General features: G+C 38.7%; 2 protein-coding genes across 2 annotated transcripts; both read left to right on the top strand.

The window, feature by feature from the left end:
• The first annotated feature begins 59 nt into the window (after positions 1–59).
• Positions 60–19,973, top strand: KRTAP27-1 (keratin associated protein 27-1). The gene is given in 5 exon segments (XM_059063968.1): positions 60–80; positions 830–980; positions 983–1,301; positions 1,303–1,478; positions 19,756–19,973. Coding segments are annotated over 5 exon segments (885 nt in total).
• Positions 19,974–19,988: 15 nt separating this feature from the next.
• Positions 19,989–20,905, top strand: KRTAP26-1 (keratin associated protein 26-1; the record flags this gene model as incomplete). The annotated part of the gene is given in 3 exon segments (XM_059063967.1): positions 19,989–20,060; positions 20,063–20,393; positions 20,643–20,905. Coding segments are annotated over 3 exon segments (666 nt in total), but the record flags the coding sequence as incomplete, so codon positions are not given.
• Positions 20,906–21,909: the final 1,004 nt, after the last annotated feature.

Below are 21,909 nucleotides of genomic sequence, written 5' to 3'. Positions count from 1 at the left end.
TGTGAAAATGTAGGAGTTCATCATTCTGCCATCAAAAACAAAACACTGAGTAAACAAAAATGAAAAGCATACTGAAACAGGTTTGTTAGAAAACAAATGATCAAGCACAACTATAAGTAAACACATTACTTGGTGTAAAATGCAATCATGATAAAGAACGTGTCAGAATCCATTGGTAATTCAGAGGAATAAATAATAACATCTAACCAGAAAATCAGGGAAAAGCTTTATAAAAAGACAACATTTAAATTTTGCTTTCAATAAGATGAGGGGAACAAACTTGTCAGACAAAGGGAAAGACGTTTATAGGGCAATGGCCCCATTCGGTACTTTGGGTGAAGAGTAAGAAGGTTAATGAGGGTGGGGGCTCAATCAAAACAGCCTCTTACCTAAAATGTCTTGAACATATTATCAAGTTCTGCCAAGGTGCCATTTCTCAAAACTCCAGTCCTGAGTATTAATCAGTATTCAATTGGCCATTTCCACATACATTTCTTATTGTCCATTTACCAGTAAAGAGAGGCATGGTGACCAAGGGAAACAAACAAAAAAAATGTTAGCTTGGTGACATGTTGGGACTCATATTCGACAAGCCCCACCCTGATCAGTCAGCCTTGGGGCTAACATGAAAGCCACTTTGACCATTCAAAATGGACTGGCTTCTTTGTTAATAAGGCATCATCTTCATATATAACTAAACAAAGTGCTAATGAGATGTTATCCTTCAAATTAGCTTAAGCAATGAGGTAGAAAGAGTTGTGAGAAGAAGCCAATACCCAGTTTTTTGAGCATATAACCTCTTCAGTAATGAATTTACTCTTGAAATCAGCATGTTGGATCCTTGAGACCAACTTCAATCAAGGATATTCACAGTATGACCCAGAGATCCAGCCATTCGCTCAAGAGCTTCTATAATGTCCCACCTCTCTCTGCCATCATACATGAATCGAATGTTATAAACTTTGAAGATGGATGGTTTTTTACTGCCACGGTAGGACCTGGCTCCTGGACAACTTTCAAGAAACCTCCAGGGAAACCACCAGTTGCAAAGTACCCAATGGTGAACAGGAATTATGCACAGAGGACAGCTGTGTGCAAAGTGCCTTCCTCCCCAGGGCTGTCCAAATGAGGTATTTTAATTCTGGGCCATGTGAAAGGACAATATGCCAATCAAGAATTTCCTCAGCTGTGTTGGAGTGTATTTCTCAGCTTTGCTAGTCAGAAAGTAGCCAGCAAATGGGTTTTGTAGTCCTCAGCTGCCAACCTGTGAGCAACATGGCAAAATCTTGTCCACTCAAGACACGTGTCTAAGAGTTGCCAAACTCTGGAATGTGACTCTAGCCAATGCCAATCTCAGAGCCCTGAATCCAGTTCCTGTAGCCCTCCAGTCTATGTTGCACCAGAGCCACAACTCCTGGAATCATCTTCTAACACTTATGAGCCAACTTGCTGTGTTACTGGTGGTTTGCAATTGCCTAGTAAGTGAAGAATGTCTAGGGCAGCTTTATTCTAATTTGGGTAAATTGATTTCTGAGATTCCTAGGAATTTTTATTTCTCTTAACACAAATTATTTTTTGCTTGTGCTTGGTCCTCGGCTGTCTCCAAAGAGAAGAATTTTTACTTTATTTTTGCTTTTTGGGGCATTTCTAGTGGTAAGCTGGGATAGGAAAATATGTTAACTATTTTAAGTCACTAGGATACTATTTGTTATAGAGCAATGACAGTTGCCACCAGGGACTAACATGAATACTTTAAAAGTCCACATTATACTTTGACTACTGATTATTATCCGTGGAAACACTTAGCATTGAATCTGGCTTATAATATGACATGTTATATTACAATAAATAAAGGTAATGTGCTACTAATATCAGAAATCCATGTAGTGTTGGAGTCTAAAGACACCTTGAAGCCCATTTAGTCCTGTGAATTCTGATGGGTTCAACTCTATCAGAGGTTGCTCATAGTTAATAGCATCAGAACCACAGCTCACAACTGTGTCTCCTCACTGCCCATCACTATTTGTATTATTTGTATTACAGCACTCCTTTAGTTAACAATGAGATTGAATCGATTGCTTGACAAGCACAAGATAATTTTAAAGTTTACCTCCATGGACTTCATAACCATGGCGCCAGAGATGTTTGAATATGAGAAGTTCAAGTTTAGCATGCATTTTTCTTCCTCTTTTCGCTGTTGAAGTGTTTTTTAGTGCTTTATTCTTTGTATTAAATAAATTCACTTTATTTACATTAAAAACAATTGTCACTATTATTTTTATTCAACACGTTTGTGGGGTTTATGTTATATATATTTTTTTTCCCCCACTGAATGAAAAGTCTAAATATTTGGAAGAAGAAAAGAGAACATGTTCCCTTACCATCGTTTGTATAGTATGGAGCAGAATAAAATGACACATCGGTGGTAGTCACCAGAGGGTGGGGAACACGCTCTGAAGATCATGAAACCATGGAGTCTGAATGTGTGAAGACTCATTAATTTTGTTTCGATCAGCTTGGCTGTTGGGAAGCTACGGATGTGCTCTTAAATAGAGTTCTGATTTTCAGGGCAACATAAATTAGTGGCTAAGAGCATGGACTCTGAAATCAGATTTCCTTGGTCTGATCTTAGCCGCGTTGGTGAAGGCTGTTTGAATCCCAGCTGTGTGACTATGTGCAAGTTTTTAAACCACTCTCCACTTCGGTTTCCTCAGTTTTAAAATTGAGATGATAATGGTAGGACCACTGTGAGACCCAATAAGTTAATCGTTTGAAAGTGCTCAGCACATGACCTTGTCTATAAGAAATGCTAAGATTTAGCAACATGATTAGCAGGCTTGGGGACTCGATATGAAGGGTGGAGGCAGGGATGTGTAGACAAACCCAGAAACCTACAGCATATTAGGAAAGCTATTCATCCAAAAAATGAGAGATTAGGCTGTTTTGTATCTAGAAAGCTGCAAGCAGCACCTTATATGCTTCAAAATGCTTCAAAACCACATGCCATGCTTTGCTGAAGTGGGCTGGCAAGTATCTCTGAATCTATGAAAAAGCTAGTGTTGATTAACCTGCCAGCTCTGTGAATAGGTTAGGCAGAGGTCACCCCAAAAAGGAAGATTTAAACCTAAAATCCATAAACCACCACTTACACAGGTGCTTCTGTAGAGGGATGGAGTTGAGAGGCAGTTGAGGCAGGTCTGAAAGAGGTTGAATGAACACTGTTTGATCCCATCAACAGCAACAGAGCATATGGCAGTCACAACAGCAGAGTATCCATGCAGCAAGAAACACTGACATAAAGCTTCTGGCCATAGCAGCAATGGCAGCAACACAGCATTGGAAATGGTAAAGAGACTTCATCTGCATGGCAGCTTCTCAGGATTCCAGTCACAGCCAATCATGAGGACATACACAAAAGTCATTCACAGTGCAGACATTACTAATGTAACTCAAATAAGGAAGCGTTCCACTCCTCTGAGCCAGTCATTCTTTCCAGGCTTAGCATGATCACTCATCTAAGGAGAAGTTAGCTGAAGAAGAAACCAGTATCTAATCTAACCCTACATGGAGCACATTGGAACTCTTTATAGAGAGAAATTGTGTGGACTCAGGGCCTAAAGACTCTTGGTTTTGGAATGAAGACTGGTGTGGAGATGTGAAGAAATGCTTCATAGCCAATTTAGTGTAGTGGGAAGAGAATTGGTCTTAGATTACAACTAGGCCTTGTTTAAATACAAATTCTGCCATTTCCTAGCTATACGCCCTGGGACAAGTTACCATTTTTAAGACTCAGTTCCTTAATTGTAATTAACATTTTTAAGACTCAGTTCCTTAATTGTAAAATGGAGATAATGCCTAATTCATTGGAAGATTGTCACAACTAAATGATATCATGCCCACCGAATGCTTACTACAATGTCTGTGTCAAAAATATGCAAGATATCATTTGGTACTTTATATGATATTTGCTTCTTGGGCCTAAGCCTCATTCTCATGATTTCTCTATACTGAATTTAGATTTTAGGACAGAGACCAAGAAAAGCTATTCATTATAGGTGCAAAGGACATAAGTAGTATGGAACATGACCCAGATAATCTGTGTAGCATTCTCAAAAGCCGTAGAAATGATTCACTGGGTACATGCTACAGAATATTCTTCATAGATCAAGGAATCTCTTCTTGCCTGAACAGAAAGGCTTTGGTAGGATTTGCGTATTGACATTGCTTGCCCTAGGTTCTTCAAAATGTAGATAGCTTAACAACATGCTTTTTTCCTAGAAGCCAAGTATAGTGAATTTAAAGAACATTTCCTTCTCTATTCAGTACTGTGCCAAGAACCATAATATACCTCTTATTAATTTGATTCTAATTATTTACCAATCACTGTGTACATATACTTCATCATTTTAAACTCAAACCACCCAGTTGGATAAGTACTATTTTTTAATTTCCATTTTATTTTTTCAGTGAAGATGAAGACACAGATAAATTAAATATGTTGTCCAAGATAATACAGATCGTAAATGTGTAGCCAGGATTTTAATCCTGTGAGTTGGATTTCAGAGTTTGAACTATACGTTTTGACTACCTGATTATATTAGACTTTTTTTTTTTTTTTTTTGTCACTAGACTAGCTGAAACTTTGGTAAAGTCTCTGTGTCATATGGAAGGTCTGCATACAGAATTTGATTGAAAATTTTTGGTCTGGTATATTACATTGTTGTGAGTCTATAGAGGCTACAGTCAGAGAACTAAGTACAGTTGATTGGATGCTTCATTTGGAACTCAGGAATAAATGCAAGAAAGGAATTATGCATATTTCTATAAAATGTTATAGATTTTCAACATCTTAGAAAAGAGCATGAACTTCAAATCATATGAAACTGACATAACCTAGGTGTCAAGGAAGGTGTTTGGATGGTATGGAGTCAGATTTTTCTAAAACATGAGATCGATGGTCTGAATGTTGTTAGCAATTCTGTTTTTCATACCCATTAATCCTTACCTGTTTTTTTTTAATTAATTAATTAATTTTTGGCTGTGTTGGGTCTTCGTTTCTGTGCGAGGGCTTTCTCTAGTTGCGGCAAGTGAGAACCACTCTTCGTTGCGGTGCGCGGGCCTCTCACTATCGCGGCCTCTTTTCTTGCGGAGCACAGGCTCCAGACGCTCAGGGTCAGTAGTTGTGGCTCACGGGCCTAGTTGCTCTGCGGCATGTGGGATCTTCCCAGACCAGGGCTCGAACCCGTGTCCCCTGCATTGGCAGGCAGATTCTCAACCACTGCGCCACCAGGGAAGCCCCCTTACCTGTTTTTAGTTAAATAATTATCCTTTTGAAAATGTTGAACTTGTCGTAGACACTAATGGGATAAGACAGAGTATTTTGTTCCATGTTGCATCAGAGTCACTGACACCTTTCCTGAAGGCAGAATAGTCTTCTCTAGTTCTGTTTCCCATTTCTACCTTCAGAGAAATCCTATTATGCCCTCAGTTAGCAATTCTTTCATGTCAGGAACTGTTCCATATTCTTGCCCTAGGATCCAAACAGAAAGAATGATAATTGATTGAAAAAAGAAAAGCTAAGAAAAGAACAACCAACCGACACAAAGCAAAAGCACTATACTTCTCTGGACAATTGATAACTCATCACTACTAGTTAGATCGAGCGATGGCTTTGATAAGCAATAAAATATACCATAGGCAGATACGTACAAATAGACTAAACACTTAAAAATTAAATTTTGAATTAAAAAATACCTTTTCGTGGTTGTGTAGTACTAAGTCATTTGCCTGACTTTTACATAAGTTTCTCTGGCTTTATGAAAACAAATTCATTAATGGCATTCAAAGGGAGTTATTCCTGGGAGGCAAGAGGCAGAACCAATGTGGTTGCATCCAGACCCAAGAACAAAGAAATCTCAAAGGTAAACACTGAAAATGGTCCATTACTCTTCTTCTATCTCTCAATATGGTACTGCTTCAAGTCCAGGGCCAATGCCCCAGCAGGAGTTCAGTAACTACTAATTGTCAAAGATAATGAGAAAAGAAGACTGAAAATTCAATAAAAGGCTAAGAATAACACCTCCCGGAGCAGTTCACTGCCTTGTCACTATTGCTTCATGGACTGTAGCATGCTGTTTATTTAAATTGAATGTGCAGTTTGTAACACTTGGTTTTAAAAGCTCTCTTCCACCATAAATCCTGTCAACCTTTGCAGTAAGGTTATTAACTGTTGTTGTTGTTTCCCCTTGGAAAGAGCTACATTCACTCTGACACTCTCTATGTTAGGGAACCGATATAACAACGCATGTTGAGATTCTCAAGAACAAAGTGTCTTCCTCTGGACTTCATATTTTATTAAATGAAGTTGCAGGAGACAGTGAAAGAAATACATTTAAAATGTTAGCTAAATTGATACTCACACGTGCTCTGCTGTATTTATTTAATGATTGGCTTTACAGTAAATCATAGTAAAGCTTTGTAATGATCACAGGTGTACTTACCATGTTAAAATTAGAATATCCATTACTACTGAGTGAAATATTTTTCAGAAATCTTTCTCAGGAAACAGAAACAGACGTCAGTGTAGTTCTTTCATTTTTCAAGTCTATGTTTGTTCAGCAGATTGTTTAAACTGGGCCTACTCCCATTCCCTGTCTCCCAGATGCTGCAGCTGACGGTGGCTTGGTCTCCAGGAGTCTGGTTTAATTTCCTGCAGTAAATGACTATGGTGATCAAAGCATTGATCTTGAGATGGTACTGGAGGGTCTTCTAATGTAAGGCCAGCTCTCTGGGGCCCTCAGGCTACGAAGAGAATGCTAAGCAATCCAAAAAAAGTATGCTACACTCTGACCCATGAGCCACTCTGGAGGACAAATGCCATCCGAAGCTGTGTTCTGTTCTGAAACACGTCCAATCAGGGTTGTGTCTCCCATACATCCATCAGGTAGCTGAGTGAAATGCTGAAGTCCCTAAGTATTTGTTGTAAAGGCCAATTGCCCATTTGGACATGAATTCTTCTTATGGTCCCTCATTGCTATCACAATTATATTTTCATAGAATCACACATATTTCTAAACTTTTAAGAGATGTTTAATGAGCTTCACTTATCATACAGTTAGTAACTATTCTTGCCGAGGTTATGTGATTTCCTTAAGCAGTGTCACGGCTAGAACTCAGGCCTAGTGACTCTCATTCTGGTGCAGCACTGGCCATAATCCAAAGTATCCCTTGTGAGAAATTTATTAAAAATATTGAAATGTACTAAGCACAATAATTTTAATGACCCCTATTTGTACATTAAAGGCTGTACATAACACATAATAAACCTTTACTGGATCATAAATGTGGCCTATCTTAAATTAATATAAACATTAATCTCTCCTCAGATTTTCAAGTATCTTTTAATGAAGGTTGGAATGTTGTTTTTCTAAATGCATGGTTTGCTGAATGGTAAATAAGACCATAATTTCTTTATTTTTGAGACTCAGTGGGTACTTTTCTATGGTTGTAATTAGTCATATTTTCTGACTTCTAAATAACTGAGTTATGTTTATCAACATTTTTGAAACTGTGAGTCAGAATAAAGCCTGCACTGGATGCAAATGCTCATCACTTAAAAACTCCTAGAAGTCCCAGCACAAGAGGGAAATAGCACTAAGTGTAGGTCATTTGCTTAGAATCCACACTAAGGTCATCTTGTCTTTCAATAATTGCTCAGCTAAAAACTACAGCTGTCATTCCCTCAGAGGTGATTGCCATGTTTCCTTGTCCCCTCTAGTAACTCTTCCTCCATGAGATCCTCAGAGGCGTTGAAGCTGAATCTGGCCTCTGTACCCTGACATGGAATTAAATCTCAGAGACAAGAGTTTTGGGCGACATAGAAAAGAATAACTTTATTGCTTTGCCGGGCGAATGGGGCCACAGCAAGCTAATGCCCCCCAAACTGTGTGTCCCAACCTGGGCGGAGGGGTAGTGAGAAGTTTTATAGTAGTAGTTCAAAGAGGGTATGATCAGCTGGTAGACAAGCTTCTGACTGGTTGGTGGTGAGGTAAGTGGGGGGTCAGCCTCATCAAGCTTCTTGTTCCAACCGGTCTGGGGTCGACATGCCTGCGGGCAGCATACTATCCTTTACTGTTATTTTCTCCCACCTGCTGGTGGCTTCAGTATCTACAAGACCGCTCAAAGATATTTTGATGCATATCCCTTGATGGTGCACCAGGGCCCTGCCCCAAGGCTGCTCTACTGTTTCTTTTGACTTCCCGTCCCTGTCTCCACATCCCTTCCCTTCCCTAATTAGCAACTCTTTGAATCTGCTGGTTGGAACTCAGGGAAGGACATGGAGGCTGAATAAAGCCTATTTCCTGTAATCAAGAAATGGGGCACACAGAAAGGCTTTTGTGCCCAGGAGTCCACAGGGCCCTGCTCAGTATCAGTGTCCTCTGCTTAGCAAGGGGCAGTCACGGCAGAACCGAGCTCTTGAAGGACTGCCAAGAAACTGGAAGGGATTCACCAGCTACCAACCAGCATGCCCGTACACAGCTCCTGTGAAACCACGTCCTACCCCTTTCTGCTGATGGTATGTTCAGAGCCTGCCATGCAATCATCACCTGCCTTTATCTTCTGAGGTCTTTAGTCCCTACTACCCAGCAGCCTGCACTCGAAACGTTGGGCTACATGGACAGTACAAGGCTTCATACAAGGTATCGTGGCTATTCATCCCTGGGCTGTTACTTATGGCTCATCCATGACTGAGGTTCGGCAGCGCTGACTCCTAGTGGAGTGCTTTTGCTTGTTAACAAATGAGCTGCATTATTCAACGACTTTTGCCCCTGAGTTCCATATCTTACACTTGGAGGTGCTCTGAGTAATCCCTCATAGTTGCCAATTCCTAAATAAAGTAGCTAAACGGTACTACTTAACCTGGTTGAGAGAGGTGGACTCTTTTAAAAGACATGTTATATGGCTACATTGTTTTAAAGAAAAATTTGCTGTACCTAACTATTGCTTCACTATTGACTGTTTATTAACTAAACCATGATTTACCGTTGTTCCTTTAATTTGTCAGTTTTTTAAATGTCCTTTACGTTTTGAAGATATGTTTTCAATATGGCATCAAGCTGCTTACTTTACCTTCTGATAACGTTGATTGATTTCCACTAGTTACTGCTGCATAAATTTGTCATCATTATTTCCATATTATCATGATGATTGTGTGTCTATTAAAAATTTCTGGCAATAAATGATTGCTAAAACAAACAGAGTTAGTTAGGACATTGCAGTGCCACAGTTTCAGCTAGAAAGGAGAAACTGGTCAGAAAGGCCAATAAGAACCATAAAATGTCCAAGAGTTTACCCTATTTGCAAGCTAACAAGATAGCCTGTCACAGCTTCATGGATGCTGGCAGAAGACATGCAGCACCTGGATCAGAGAAAAGGACTTTATTATTCGTGGCAATAGCAGAGCCAGAGTGTTAGCCTTTGCAGCAGTTTCCTGAGCCTCAATTCACAAAGGCCAGTAGTAAGACGGCCAGATGATATTTGTCTACATAGTGAGTTGTTTTATAGGAGAGGAATCTTGAGCTCAGGAAGCCTGAATCATGGACATGAGAATGGACAATAAGCATGCCTGTCACTTGCCCCAGAAATACTACATCTATTTTCCAAGGTTGTTTGCTATACAAATGTTCTTGCAAAGATAATTCAAAACAGACCGAATCGGGCTTCCCTGGTGGCGCAGTGGTTGAGAATCCGCCTGCCGATGCAGGAGACACGGGTTCGTGCCCTGGTCCGGGAAGATCCCACGTGCCGCGGAGCAACTAAGCCCGTGAGCTATGGCCGCTGAGCCTGTGCGTCCGGAGCCTGTGCTCCGCAACGGGAGAGGCCACAGCAGTGAGAGGCCCGCATACCGAAAAAAAAAAAAAAAAAAAAAAAAAAAAAAAAACAAAAAAAAACAGACCGAATCAGTGACTTCTCTAAAGACAGACAGAAATGCAAAAGACCTATGGGGACTTTTTCCGCCCAATAGCCAACACGTCTCTACACTGCGCTGCTTCTGTTGCTGAAATATTAGCTTCCCTGTGCACTGAGGCCGAACAGAAATACGGAGACAGGGATTTGGGAGGAAGAGAGAGATGGCTTCATTTTTCTGCCAGGCAGAAGGGAAGACACAGCAGGCTAGCATCTCAAGAACCGTGTCTCCCCTTCCTTGGAAATCAGGGAAGATTTTATATGTGGGGCTCGCTGTCCGGGGTATATGATAAGGATCAAAGTAGTGAACGTCTTGCATTATTCCCTTCCTTTGCATTATTTCAAAACGGTCATAGCTAGCATCAGGGGGCCTGGAAATGGGTGTCCAGCAGTCTGGTAATTGTGTCTGTTTGCCTCTGGTTTATCGGCCGGTGAGCTTGTTTCTGAAATGCAAAAACTGTAAGGGGTGATTTGTTATGAGGGACGTATGGAACGTAAGTGCCGGGACATAATAAGGTTAGGGAGTGAGAGGCACAGGATGTAACTCACACGGAGTTGGGGTGATAGGTGCCAAATGTAAATTACATAGTGTCAGGGAGTGAGGTTAGCTTTGTAAGTACAAATGTAGTTACTACAAATTAGTGACAGTTGAAGTAAAACAAGGAGTGATTAACAATTTCAGGCCAGATTATGTTTCTTCTCTAACCTGTTCACTCTTCCCTTTATTTTCCTTGTTCTCAGGGAAGGGAAAAGTTCAGTTCTATTTTTGCTGCAACACTTCTCATGAATATTCCTGTGAGTATGTCATTCCACTGGCTACTCTGATGAATCTGACCAACAGAGGTTACAAGCAAATCTATTCAATATGTCTTCCTCTGTATTTCAGTAAAGTTACTATTAATAGGTCCCCAAGCAGCATTAAATGGGTAGAGACTCCCTTTGACAAAGATTCCAATCAGCATAATCATCAGTCACGGGATATTGTAGCTGAAAAGGGTCCCGAACCTACTAGCACTTCTATACATACAGTTCTTCACAATCAAGGGGGATCTCCTTTGGAATTGACAGAATGGGGAAGTATAGGCCTGTAACACTTGAAGCAACAAAAGTACATTGAATGGACCCAAAAGGCCCCACCTACAAGGTCACATTATCTTCTCTTTCTTTCAGTTTCTTCATTTCTTTAATTTTTTGCATGAAGATTAAAACCTGAAATCAGTTCATTCATGCCCAAGTCTAATGTTGAAATGCTAGGTATTGGATGATTATTATGAAAGGTACTGTTTTATTTATCATAAAATTAGGTCTTCCATAGTCTTAGTGATGTTTCAATATCATTATCAAGGAACTTACTGATTTAGGACTTTTTTAAAGGTAAAGGACCATTTGCTACATAATCTAATCCATAAGTATTTCAGACAGGAAAGAGTACTCCATTATTTTTTTTTTTCCCCCCAGAATAGACTTGAATTTCTCTGGAGAAGAACTCCTGGTGATATAGGGTAGATGAGAATGGAACATATCTCCTTTTCCTACTTCCAACATGAAAAAAATATATATATGGTTACTATTTATGGTAATCAATTCTCAGGTTTTCAGAGTATTTCATCACAGATTAACTTATCTGAATATAAAATAAGACCATCTCTAGAGGTATTAGTCAAAGAAAGAGATGAGAGGTTTTTAAATATTATGAGAAAACTTCTAGGAAAATAAAAAAACCTCTTCAACTTGGGGAAAAAGAAAGCAAGAAACTATTCTATCAGAACCGGGGAATAGCCTGTTAATAGCGACCAGGATAAAGACCTGAATCAATTAAATGTCAGTCTTTTAACTGAAGAAGAGTGATTCTCTCTATTTTATGAAGTGTTATAAAATAATGCTTCAGAGGAAAAAAGGTTTTAGGGAACTCAGAGCCTTCACTTGTCCCTGCTGTTCTCTCTGGCAGGATAAAGGTTTGCTAGAGCCAAACTCCCAGAAAGCAGCTATTGATTTTAGTGGGACTGCTGAGCCGCTGACAAGTCATAGCATTGCTATTTTGATCTCATGTTCTATTAAAAACAAACGAAAAACAACTAGAAAAACTTTACACTCTAAAATAATTTTTTCTTATAAAATAGTTTTCTGGAGTTCCTATGTGCCTAGAGTCTGGGGTAAAAAGTAGCCAGGAGAGGTGCTTAATGCTATGCAAGGAAATAGCTGAACAAGGGTCTTCTGTGACCAGGAGGTGAACTGAATACCCCTGGCTGTAAAGTGCACTATATGGGAAAAATCCAAGACAAGCACTATAAGAGTAAATATAAGAGTAAATCTTTGCTTTCACTGGGAAAAGCTCTCAAGGAACCAAACACAACGATTAGTTCTAATTTATGAGACTAATGGCCAAAAGGTCGAAGATATACACCTACATCCAATGGACAGATTAGGAAACATTGGAAAGTATGACTTAAGACAGACCCTGCCAGTCCCTGATAAATTTTCCTTAACAGCCATTCACCATCACATACAGTGAACTACATGCAAGTCTTCAATTTGATATAAACCTATAATGGAAAAGAATCTAAAGAATATATATATATATATATATATGTATGTAACTGAATAATTTTTCTGTACACCAGAAACTAACACATTGTAAATCAACTATACTTCAATAAAAAAAGAAATATTTGAGATAAAGTAAGAGATAATAAAGTGCACTAATCGAATAAAGAAAAAATTGACTAAAGCATTTTCATTCATTTCTAAAATAAATGTTTACAAAAAAACAGCATGTTGGGCATTTTTAGCAATACAAACATAAATAAGGCTATAATGTCTTTAATATAATTATTACTGAGAAGCAAAAATAAGATGTATACCGAATAAAATATAAGGTATGAAATGATTAGTATAATAGGAGATAGGTAATGTAGAAATGAGTTCAAAGGGAAAAGAAGTTACTTCTGCTTGGGCAGAAGTGAAGGTGTCCTGGTAACTGTTATGTTTGACTTGAACTGTAAAGAATAAGTAGGATATGGGTAAGGAGCGACAGGGTAGAAAAGCATCTAAGAAGCAAAGAGGAAACCAGCAATGTTAGTGAATCATTCATTTTCAGTAAATACTGAGAATGGCAGATAGGGTCATCCAAAAAAAAAAAAAAAAACTGAAGGACATATGATTAGCAATGGATGTTTTTTGGACCCATATTATGAATAGCTTTGAATGACAATTTAGGGATCTTTGATTTTTTTTTTTTTTTTTTGTGGGCAATAGAGAAGTGTTCAAGATAAGTGCAACCAAGAAAGAGACATTACCTGAGCTAAATTTCACTATTAATCTCATCTTTGAGAATATGATAGAGATAGAAGTATTAATGAGGATAATTTTATAAGTTTAAGCCCATGTGACTAAGAGAATATGGTACCATAAGCAGATATAAAGTTCATGGGAGGAGGAATCAACTTGGGAGAAAGCACTGTGTACATATAAATATTTAATTTGAAGTATCAGGTGCCCCAGTGGAATGATCTAGAAGACAATTGCAAATGCAGGTACAGATATCGGGAAAGAGAGCAAGCCTATAATTATTAATTCAGAGGAATTCATGTAGAGCTATTAATCGTATGCTTAAGATTAATGAATGCAGATTGATAAGAATGCAGAAGAAGAAGAGGCTTAAGAAGGATCATATTCTGGGGAATAGAAGGAGAAAAGGGAAGTAGATAAAGACAAAACAGATATTCCATGGAACAGAAATAGAACCTTGAGATTAGAGCATTGCTGAAATAGGAGAACAATGTTTCAAAATAGAAAGTATGGGCAGTAATGTCAAATGTGCCATGGAGTTCAGAACGAGGGCCAAGATAGCCGTTGCGTAGGGAATTAATCATTGGTAATCTTTAAGATAACAGCTTGAAATGCTGGTGAGGATAGAAATTAGATTTCAGAAAAGAAAATGAGTGGAGAAACATAGGCGAAAATGTCTTTAAGACACAAGGTTGTATTTCTTAGATACAACATCGAAAACACCATCTACAAATTAAAAATTAATAAATTGAATTTCATCAAAATTTAAAATAGGGCTTCCCTGGTGGCACAGTGGTTGAGAATCCGCCTGCCAATGCAGGGGACACGGGTTCGTGCCCCGGTCCAGGAAGATCCCACATGCCACGGAGCAGCTGGGCCCGTGAGCCATGGCCACTGAGCCTGCGCATCCGGAGCCTGTGCTCCATAATGGGAGAGGCCACAACAGTGAGAAGCGCGCGTACCACAAAAAAAAATAAAAATAAAAAAAAATAAAATAAATTTAAAATATCAGCTCTTCAAAAAGTCACTATTACAGGAATAAAAAGACAAGCCACAGACTGTTAGGGAATATTTTTAAATCATATATCTAATAAAGGAGTTGTATTTAAAATATTTAAAAAACACTCCAAACTCAACAATAAGAAAGCAAACAACCCAATAGAAAAATGTAGAAAACATGGAGCAGTTTCTTTATTAAAGAAAATATAAAATAAGCAATGATGGAAAATGGAAAATAAGCAATGCCTATGCTCAGAATCATCAGTCACTAGCAATTTAAAACCACAATGAAATACTACTATATACAGTTAATAGAATGAGTAAAAATTTTAAAACTGTACCTATACCAAATGTTGGAAAAAATCCTGAAACAACTTGAACTCTTATACACTGCTGGTGGGAATATAAAATGATGCAGTCACTTTGGAAAACAGTCTGTTCCTTAAAAGTTGAACATTGACGTATCATATGATCACATCATTCCACTCAAACTGTCTGCCCAAGAGAATTGAATGCATGTGTCCATTCAAAAACTTGTATACAAATGTTCATAGCATATTTGTGTTTGTATTTTCCAAAAACTGCACACAACCCAATTGTCCATCAACTTATGAGTAGGTAAACATATTATATTATATCCGTATCATGGAACACTGAACAGCAATTCAAGGAACACCTATACCATGGATGAATCTCAAAATAAGTATACTTAGTGAAAGAAAGAACAAAAGAATATATGCTCTACAATTTCATTTCATTTAATAAAATGTTAGAAAATACAAACTAACACAAAACGACAGGAGGAAGATTAATGGTTGCCTGGGGACGGGGTAGGGGTGGAATGAGGTAGAGAAGGCTGGAAGGGAAGGAGTACATGGGCATAAGGAGATTTTGGGGGCGTGATGAATATAATTATTATCTTGATTTGGGTTTAAACAAATGTCAAAACTTATCAAACTGTACTCTTTAAATATGCTCAGCTTATTGTATGTCAATTATACCTCAATAAAGCTGATAAAATATATTGGCAAAGAGAGGAAATCAAAACATTTGAATAGGGACGCTGTGAGGATTCAATCAGTTAATACATGTAAAACATGTAAAACCATGTCTGGTATGTAATGAGGACTCAGTCAATAGTAACTAATAAGGTGAAAGGGACACAATACAAGGATTAAATATGAATTGTGGAAGGGGTACCTCCACCTACACTGTCTTTAATACAGGGATGAAACGACTTTCTAACATTATGGAGGGAAAGTTCTTGTGTATGAATAAAGTAGGAATGAGTGTAGCAAATTTTGTTCAAATCATGCATAAGCCATAGTTTCCATACTCAAGAATATTACAGTAAAAATTCAGTTGAAAGTAGATTACAGCCTGACAACTTTATCAGTTACCACAAACTCTACATTACTTAATTCTTTCAATTGATTATAATTTTGTGATTTTGCACATGGCATCCAACAGGGGGTGCTAAATTAGAACGCTTCATTATGTTGCAGATTGCAATGTACTGACTTCAGATAATTAACTGGTTGTCTCCTCCAAACCAAGCTAAGATGAATATAAATCAGAATATTAGGATGGGCAGGAGAAAAAATACTTGACAGAAGGGTGTTCAGTCCACCTGAATCTCTTTCTGTCTTTGTGTTCTTTTATATTCCTTGAAAGTTGACTTTCCCTGGTGAAAATGGATAGATAGTGATAAAAGTATGTAAAAGAGATTCTTGACTAAGCAATGGTCAATTTTTATTTGATAAAGAAAATCTAAGTTATATTTTGTGAATGCTATATTTATTAAGGATCAACTAAGTTTCTCCACATGCATTGAGAATAATGATCACGCCTACCTGAACGGGATGTAGTGAGGATTAAATCAGTGAATACATGTAAAGCACTTAGAACAATGTCTGGTATATAATAAGGACCCAGTAAATAATAGCTAATAAGTGTTCTGTAATATATTCAGAAAATAAGTCATGTAAAAAGAATGCTTTTCTTGCAATGCAAAGAAACGAGCATGTGTGTGTATGTGTGTGTGTGCGTGTTTTCACACATACACACACACTCCTTTCTTTGCATTGCAAGAAACAATGGGTTTTCCCTCTTTCCAATCTGTGCTGCAATTTAATCATAGCTCTCTCTTCGTGAAATCAGTTACTGGATCACTGTGCCTGTAGGACAAAATCTTAACTACTTCCTTGATGATTGAATTAGATTTAGCATGTGAATCTAAGTTTACCTACTACAAATTGCCTGTAAGAACCCCCACTGAAAACACGGTCAACATTTTTTTTCTGTCTTTATACCTTTTGCCACAACCTGACTTGTCTTCATATTCTCCTAAACACCTGCCATTCCCTCCCATCCCTCAAAATTAATATCAAAAGCCAACTTTAGGTAAAGCCCATGAACAACGTTTGCCCTTCTCCATATACCATTTATAGAACTTATTAAACAGTGACATGGATTGTGCATCCATCTTATCACATCTACAAGATTAGATGTGTCTGGAAGCAGAAATCAATAGAATCTTGGTATAATTGTCAACGTCTATCAAGTTTTGCAGATACAAAATGTTCAGTAAATATTTGTTGAATGAATGAGTGAATACAAGGGAGTCATTTATTGGCATAAGTTTATGGTTGCAATGCTCTGAGGATTCTTTCTGTCCAAGAAAAAGGGAAAATTGGGGTTGTTTTTTCTAGAGCGGGAGAGGTAAGGACCCCTAGTTCATTGAAGAAAAGCAACGAAGTGTGTAAATCTGGAGGAACACACAGGATACCCAGTTCCTCAGCCCCTTCTTGGGCTCTTGCATCAGAAGAAGAGCTTGAAACATGTCGTTTATAAAAGTTTACTAATGAGGTACCTGCAGTTATGTCTGCATGAGTTCCACTTGTATACTGAGAGAGTCATTATCAAAAAACATCAGTTCAACATTTGTTATATTAGGGGATAACCTACATTCAAGGCACCTCTAATTTTTGAAATCCATGAATATTTTTGCAGTGTTACCTACTCACAACAGAAAAATGGGAGTCTCGTGGAGGTGCTCTAAAGGAATTAAACCCAAGGTGGTACTCTTTGGAATGGGTTAAGAATTCCAAAGCAAGAAAATTAATTATTCTGCGGTAGTGTTTTGCAGTTTACACTTACTTTTTCTTACATCTCAGCATATCCTAAAATGACACTGAAAATAGACTTAAATATTCCTGTTGTTTCATGAAAGGATACTGATAGTGACTGGGGATCAGAGCGATTATGCAAATTGCCCAGTTAGTAAATGATGGTATCATTGTATCTGTATATACTGTCATATTGGATAATGGGAAATCAAACATTTTAGGGGTCAAGGACAACCAAGAAAATGTTCAAATGTTTGAACCCCCTTTGTTTAAATGTTTCTCTTCATATCAAAACTTTCTATATCTCAATTTTTCTCATATGAATACTGAAATTTTAAAATTTACTGTAAAGAATTGTGAGGATAAATTGACTTTGCACATGTGGGCATGCACAACGCAAGGTGTTGTCCAGAATAGACACTAATACGTATACATACGTACACACAAATATATTGATGTACTTATGATGCAGATGTTGGACTCTTGCTTATAAATGAGAAGAGCAGGCATAGAGAGCATTGATCTATAAAATTGATAAACATTCAATTAAATATGGCTATACTTATTACTAATGCCGTTCAGCTGAAGCATCCAGATTTCACAAGAGGACTCTTGCAACGTGTACAAACTGTATCACGTAACGGAAGCTGGCAGGGTGGGGAGTGGAGTGAGGGGGGGACTCCTCAAACACATCAGGTACAAATCGTCAAAGGGTCATGTTCTCTGACCTAAAATACTGAGATAATCTCAACATGTTAGCACAGAACCTCAGAGGCTATATCATTTTCTTTTCCTATTTCTCTCCCTGGTAGTAAAATAGTCCTGTATTGGCTCACAGAGAAATCAATCTATTTCACAGATTCTACTCCAGGACAGAGGGAGAATTAATAAGCATATTCACTGAACATAAAAATAAAAGAAAGTGCTGTGATTTACGTTGAATTTTTAGCTAAGGGGAATTGGAACTTAGATCCAGTAGATAATTTTTTTTTTTTTCAATAGCCCTTGGAGCCACTAGATATGATGGTATATGAAAAATACAGCGGGATGGTCGAGGCTAAACACAATCATGCATCGTTTAAACAAATTTTTACCAGAAAATATATCTCCAAATAACCTTCAAAGTATTCATACTTAGGAAAACTCTACATTTATTTTGATGCAATTGCCCATGTACAGCAGTTTAAATGTTCCTCTTTGGAAACTGCCATCAGAATCAATGTAAAAAGCAAAACCAAATCCATTTCTATGTCTTAAGCATTGTTCTAATTTCTTTTTTCTTTTTAACCAAGAACTTTAGTTTTCAGTTGGAACATGAGTAACTATGAAATGATAAGCCTATAATAACTATGAAAAGGGCTTCCCTGGTGGCGCAGTGGTTGAGAGTCCGCCTGCCAATGCAGGAGACACGGGTTCGTGCCCTGGTCCGGGAAGATCCCACATGCCACGGAGCGGCTGGGCCCGTGAGCCATGGCGTCTGAGCCAGCACGTCCGGAGCCTGTGCTCCGCAACGGGAGAGGCCACAAGAGTGAGAGGCCCGCGTACCGCAAAAAAAAAAAAAAAAAAAAAAAAAGACATTTTTCATAGTTCTTTTTTGTTTGTTTGTTTTTGCGTTACGCGGGCCTCTCACTCTTGCGGCCTCTCCCGTTGCGGAGCACAGGCTCCGGACGCGCGGGCTCAGCGGCCATGGCTCAGCTCCGCGGCATGTGGGATCTTCCGCGACCGGGGCACGAACCCTCGTCCCCTGCATCGACAGGCGTACTCTCAACCACTGCGCCACCAGGGAAGCCCTGTACCATCTTTTTTTTTAAAGGGGTTTTACTTATTTGCTTCTGTTTGCAGTGAGATCCATAATTTAAACTGAACCCAATTTATTTATTTGTATTAAGAATACACATAAATCAAACTTTCAACTTGACTCAATTTATGTATTGAAATGAATAAAATGAGCATGATTTTTTTTTTTTAAATATATTTCAGTGGGGAGTCACTTTCCACCAGGATTCTAAAATAGAGCAAAGCACAAATTTCGGCACATTGAAATTTTCTATGGTATATTATTTTTAGACTCTCTCTGCCCCAAATCGTATAGGTTATAGGATTTTTCATTCTTTTACGCCATAATTGCTTTCAAGTTTTTTACCTTTGGCAATTTCCAAAAAGCGTAGAATTCCCCCTCAAAGAGACATCATTTGCCATTGTTTTACAGAAGTTCATTAGCACTCTTCAAGTCAATTTCAAGAGAGGAATTCTAAGAATGTTTATGTAGCGGTGGTTATAATTAGAATAAGTAAATGACCTTTCAAATACCTGTTTAGGTTGGATAATTTAAGAAGCAGAGGTACTGTTAAGATTCTGTGACACTGCTTTATAGATATACTTAATCAATGGAAGGCATTGCAAGGAGCACCCAGTGTTATGGGAGGTGGTGGCACCACGTCCTGGGCTATAACAGAGTTCCGATGCCATCTCAGGCAGCAAGGAGGAAGAGAGTGTACAGAATCACCACCTTCTGCGGGTGTTTCAGGGAGCAAGCCGAACGAGAAACATGAAACGCTCACTTCTTTCAAATCAACCGCTGCCTGCTCTTGAAATCTCCCTGTGCCTTGTCACAACTACTGCTCTGGAAACTACAGCTTGGGATCCCTCAGAAATGCCTGTCATGTTCCTCCTCCCTCCTCATTGCCCTCTGCTCTATGAATGTGAGCGGTGGGAATGTTCTCTGCTTGCCCTGCAGCTGTCAAGACCATATCTGGCTCCTGAGCAACGGCCAAGAGACCTGCAGTGAACCTACCAACTGCCAGCCGGCCAGCTGTGAGCCCAGCAACTGTGAAACTTCCAGCTGCTCTCCCTCTGGTTGCTATGTGCCCAGACCCTGCCAAGGCACCAGGTTTCTTCCCGCTTCTTCTTGCATCTCTGGATCCTGCTTCCCAGTATGCTATAGACCTCTGAGCTATGTGTCTAGCAGCTGCCAACCCCTGAGACTCCTCACTTACGGATGCCGCCCCTTGGGTTATTTTCTCCCTTGATCCACTGAAATTGTCTTTTCATACATTTACCCTTTCTATTATCGCCGTCATCACTCAGGTTGTGTTGAGTTTCCCTTTGGTGAATACATACATTTCTTACTGCCATCTTGACTCCTATCACTAGTGTCTTCTCTTTAGCTTGAATACTGTGTTTAGAGTTAATACTCCTAAAATTAATTTCATCATATGACTCTTACTCAAAAATGTCAATAACTCTCTTTTGCCCACAGAGAATTGTCCAAACACTTGTTTTGCCCTCCTCTACTTCCCAATAGAGATTCTCTATATTTGCTTCATGTCTCCAATTACTCCACATCTGCCCTCATTTCATATCATCTTCTTGTTCACCCTACCCTTCCTCTCCTTTGGGATAATTCTTTTGGCATTGTGTCCAGCAGCCTCAGACCTCTGCATCCTCTCCTCAGTGGATGCCAGCCTCTGACACGTGTGTTTAGTACTTGCCACCCGTCTTGCTCTGCCTGGGGAGGCCTGTAACTTCCTTATTCCAGCTAATAATCACGCTGAAGATCCAAGACAAAAAGTTAAACTCCAGGGACTTTTGCTTCTTCTTTCCTAGTATGTAGTGACTGCTTTTTCTTGATTTTCCTGTCCCTGATTTAATGAAAGTTGTTCCTTTTACATTTTTATCTTTTTTTTCATCTCTCGTTGCCATATAATTATTTGGTTTAGAATGCTATTCAATGTCGCTTAGGTGTGGGAAGACTTTATTCGGTTTGGGTTGTAATAAATGAGTTTAAGTCAGAACTAAGAATCTGGTTCTTCAGTTTGTCCTTCATTATTTTATTTTAACACACACACGGCCAACCTCGACTCCCTGCAGAAGTATCTAGGGCATGGTACACTCAACCATATGTTTTTAATCTACAGTGGGGGAATAGCTTGATGGTTTATTCCTCAAGCTGACTTATAGATCGCTGATATCTCTGATCCTACATACTTAAGAGACCCAAAAAGCCCTTGGTGGAAGTTATATTGAAAAGGCAAGATTAGGAATGATCTCCTTATCTTTCTCTTCCAGTGAACATACTTCGACCAGAATGTCCTTTCTGATTGCAAACTGAATCATATTTCACTCTTGCTTAAGTCTTTGATGGCTTCTTATGATCTACTCCTGTAAAATGAAAATACAGACCCCTTATCATGACATCTGTTTTTTTTTTTTTTTTTTTTTCATTGTCTTTCTCCCTCCCACTTCTTTGGCTTCATCTTCTCAGTATTGCAAATTCTAAGCTCCTATGATTCTACTTACACATAGTTCCCCAAACATGCTGCTTTTTATAAGCATCCACACTTTTGCATGTCATCATCAAGACCAGGATGAACTTCTGATCTATCTACCCTGAAGACTCAGAGTCACTTTTAGAAACACAGCCCAACTTTATTAAACTGTTAATTTATTCAGTAAAGTTTGTATTACTTACTTACTACATCCCAAGCCATCCTGTGCTAGGCACAAGAGATACAGAGGTGAATAAGAC

This window comes from Kogia breviceps, chromosome 5 (genome assembly GCF_026419965.1).
Source record: "Kogia breviceps isolate mKogBre1 chromosome 5, mKogBre1 haplotype 1, whole genome shotgun sequence".
Taxonomy (NCBI): Eukaryota; Metazoa; Chordata; class Mammalia; order Artiodactyla; family Physeteridae; genus Kogia; species Kogia breviceps.
The sequence above is the reverse complement of the archived record's forward strand: the minus strand, read 5'-3'. Positions and strand labels throughout refer to the sequence as shown.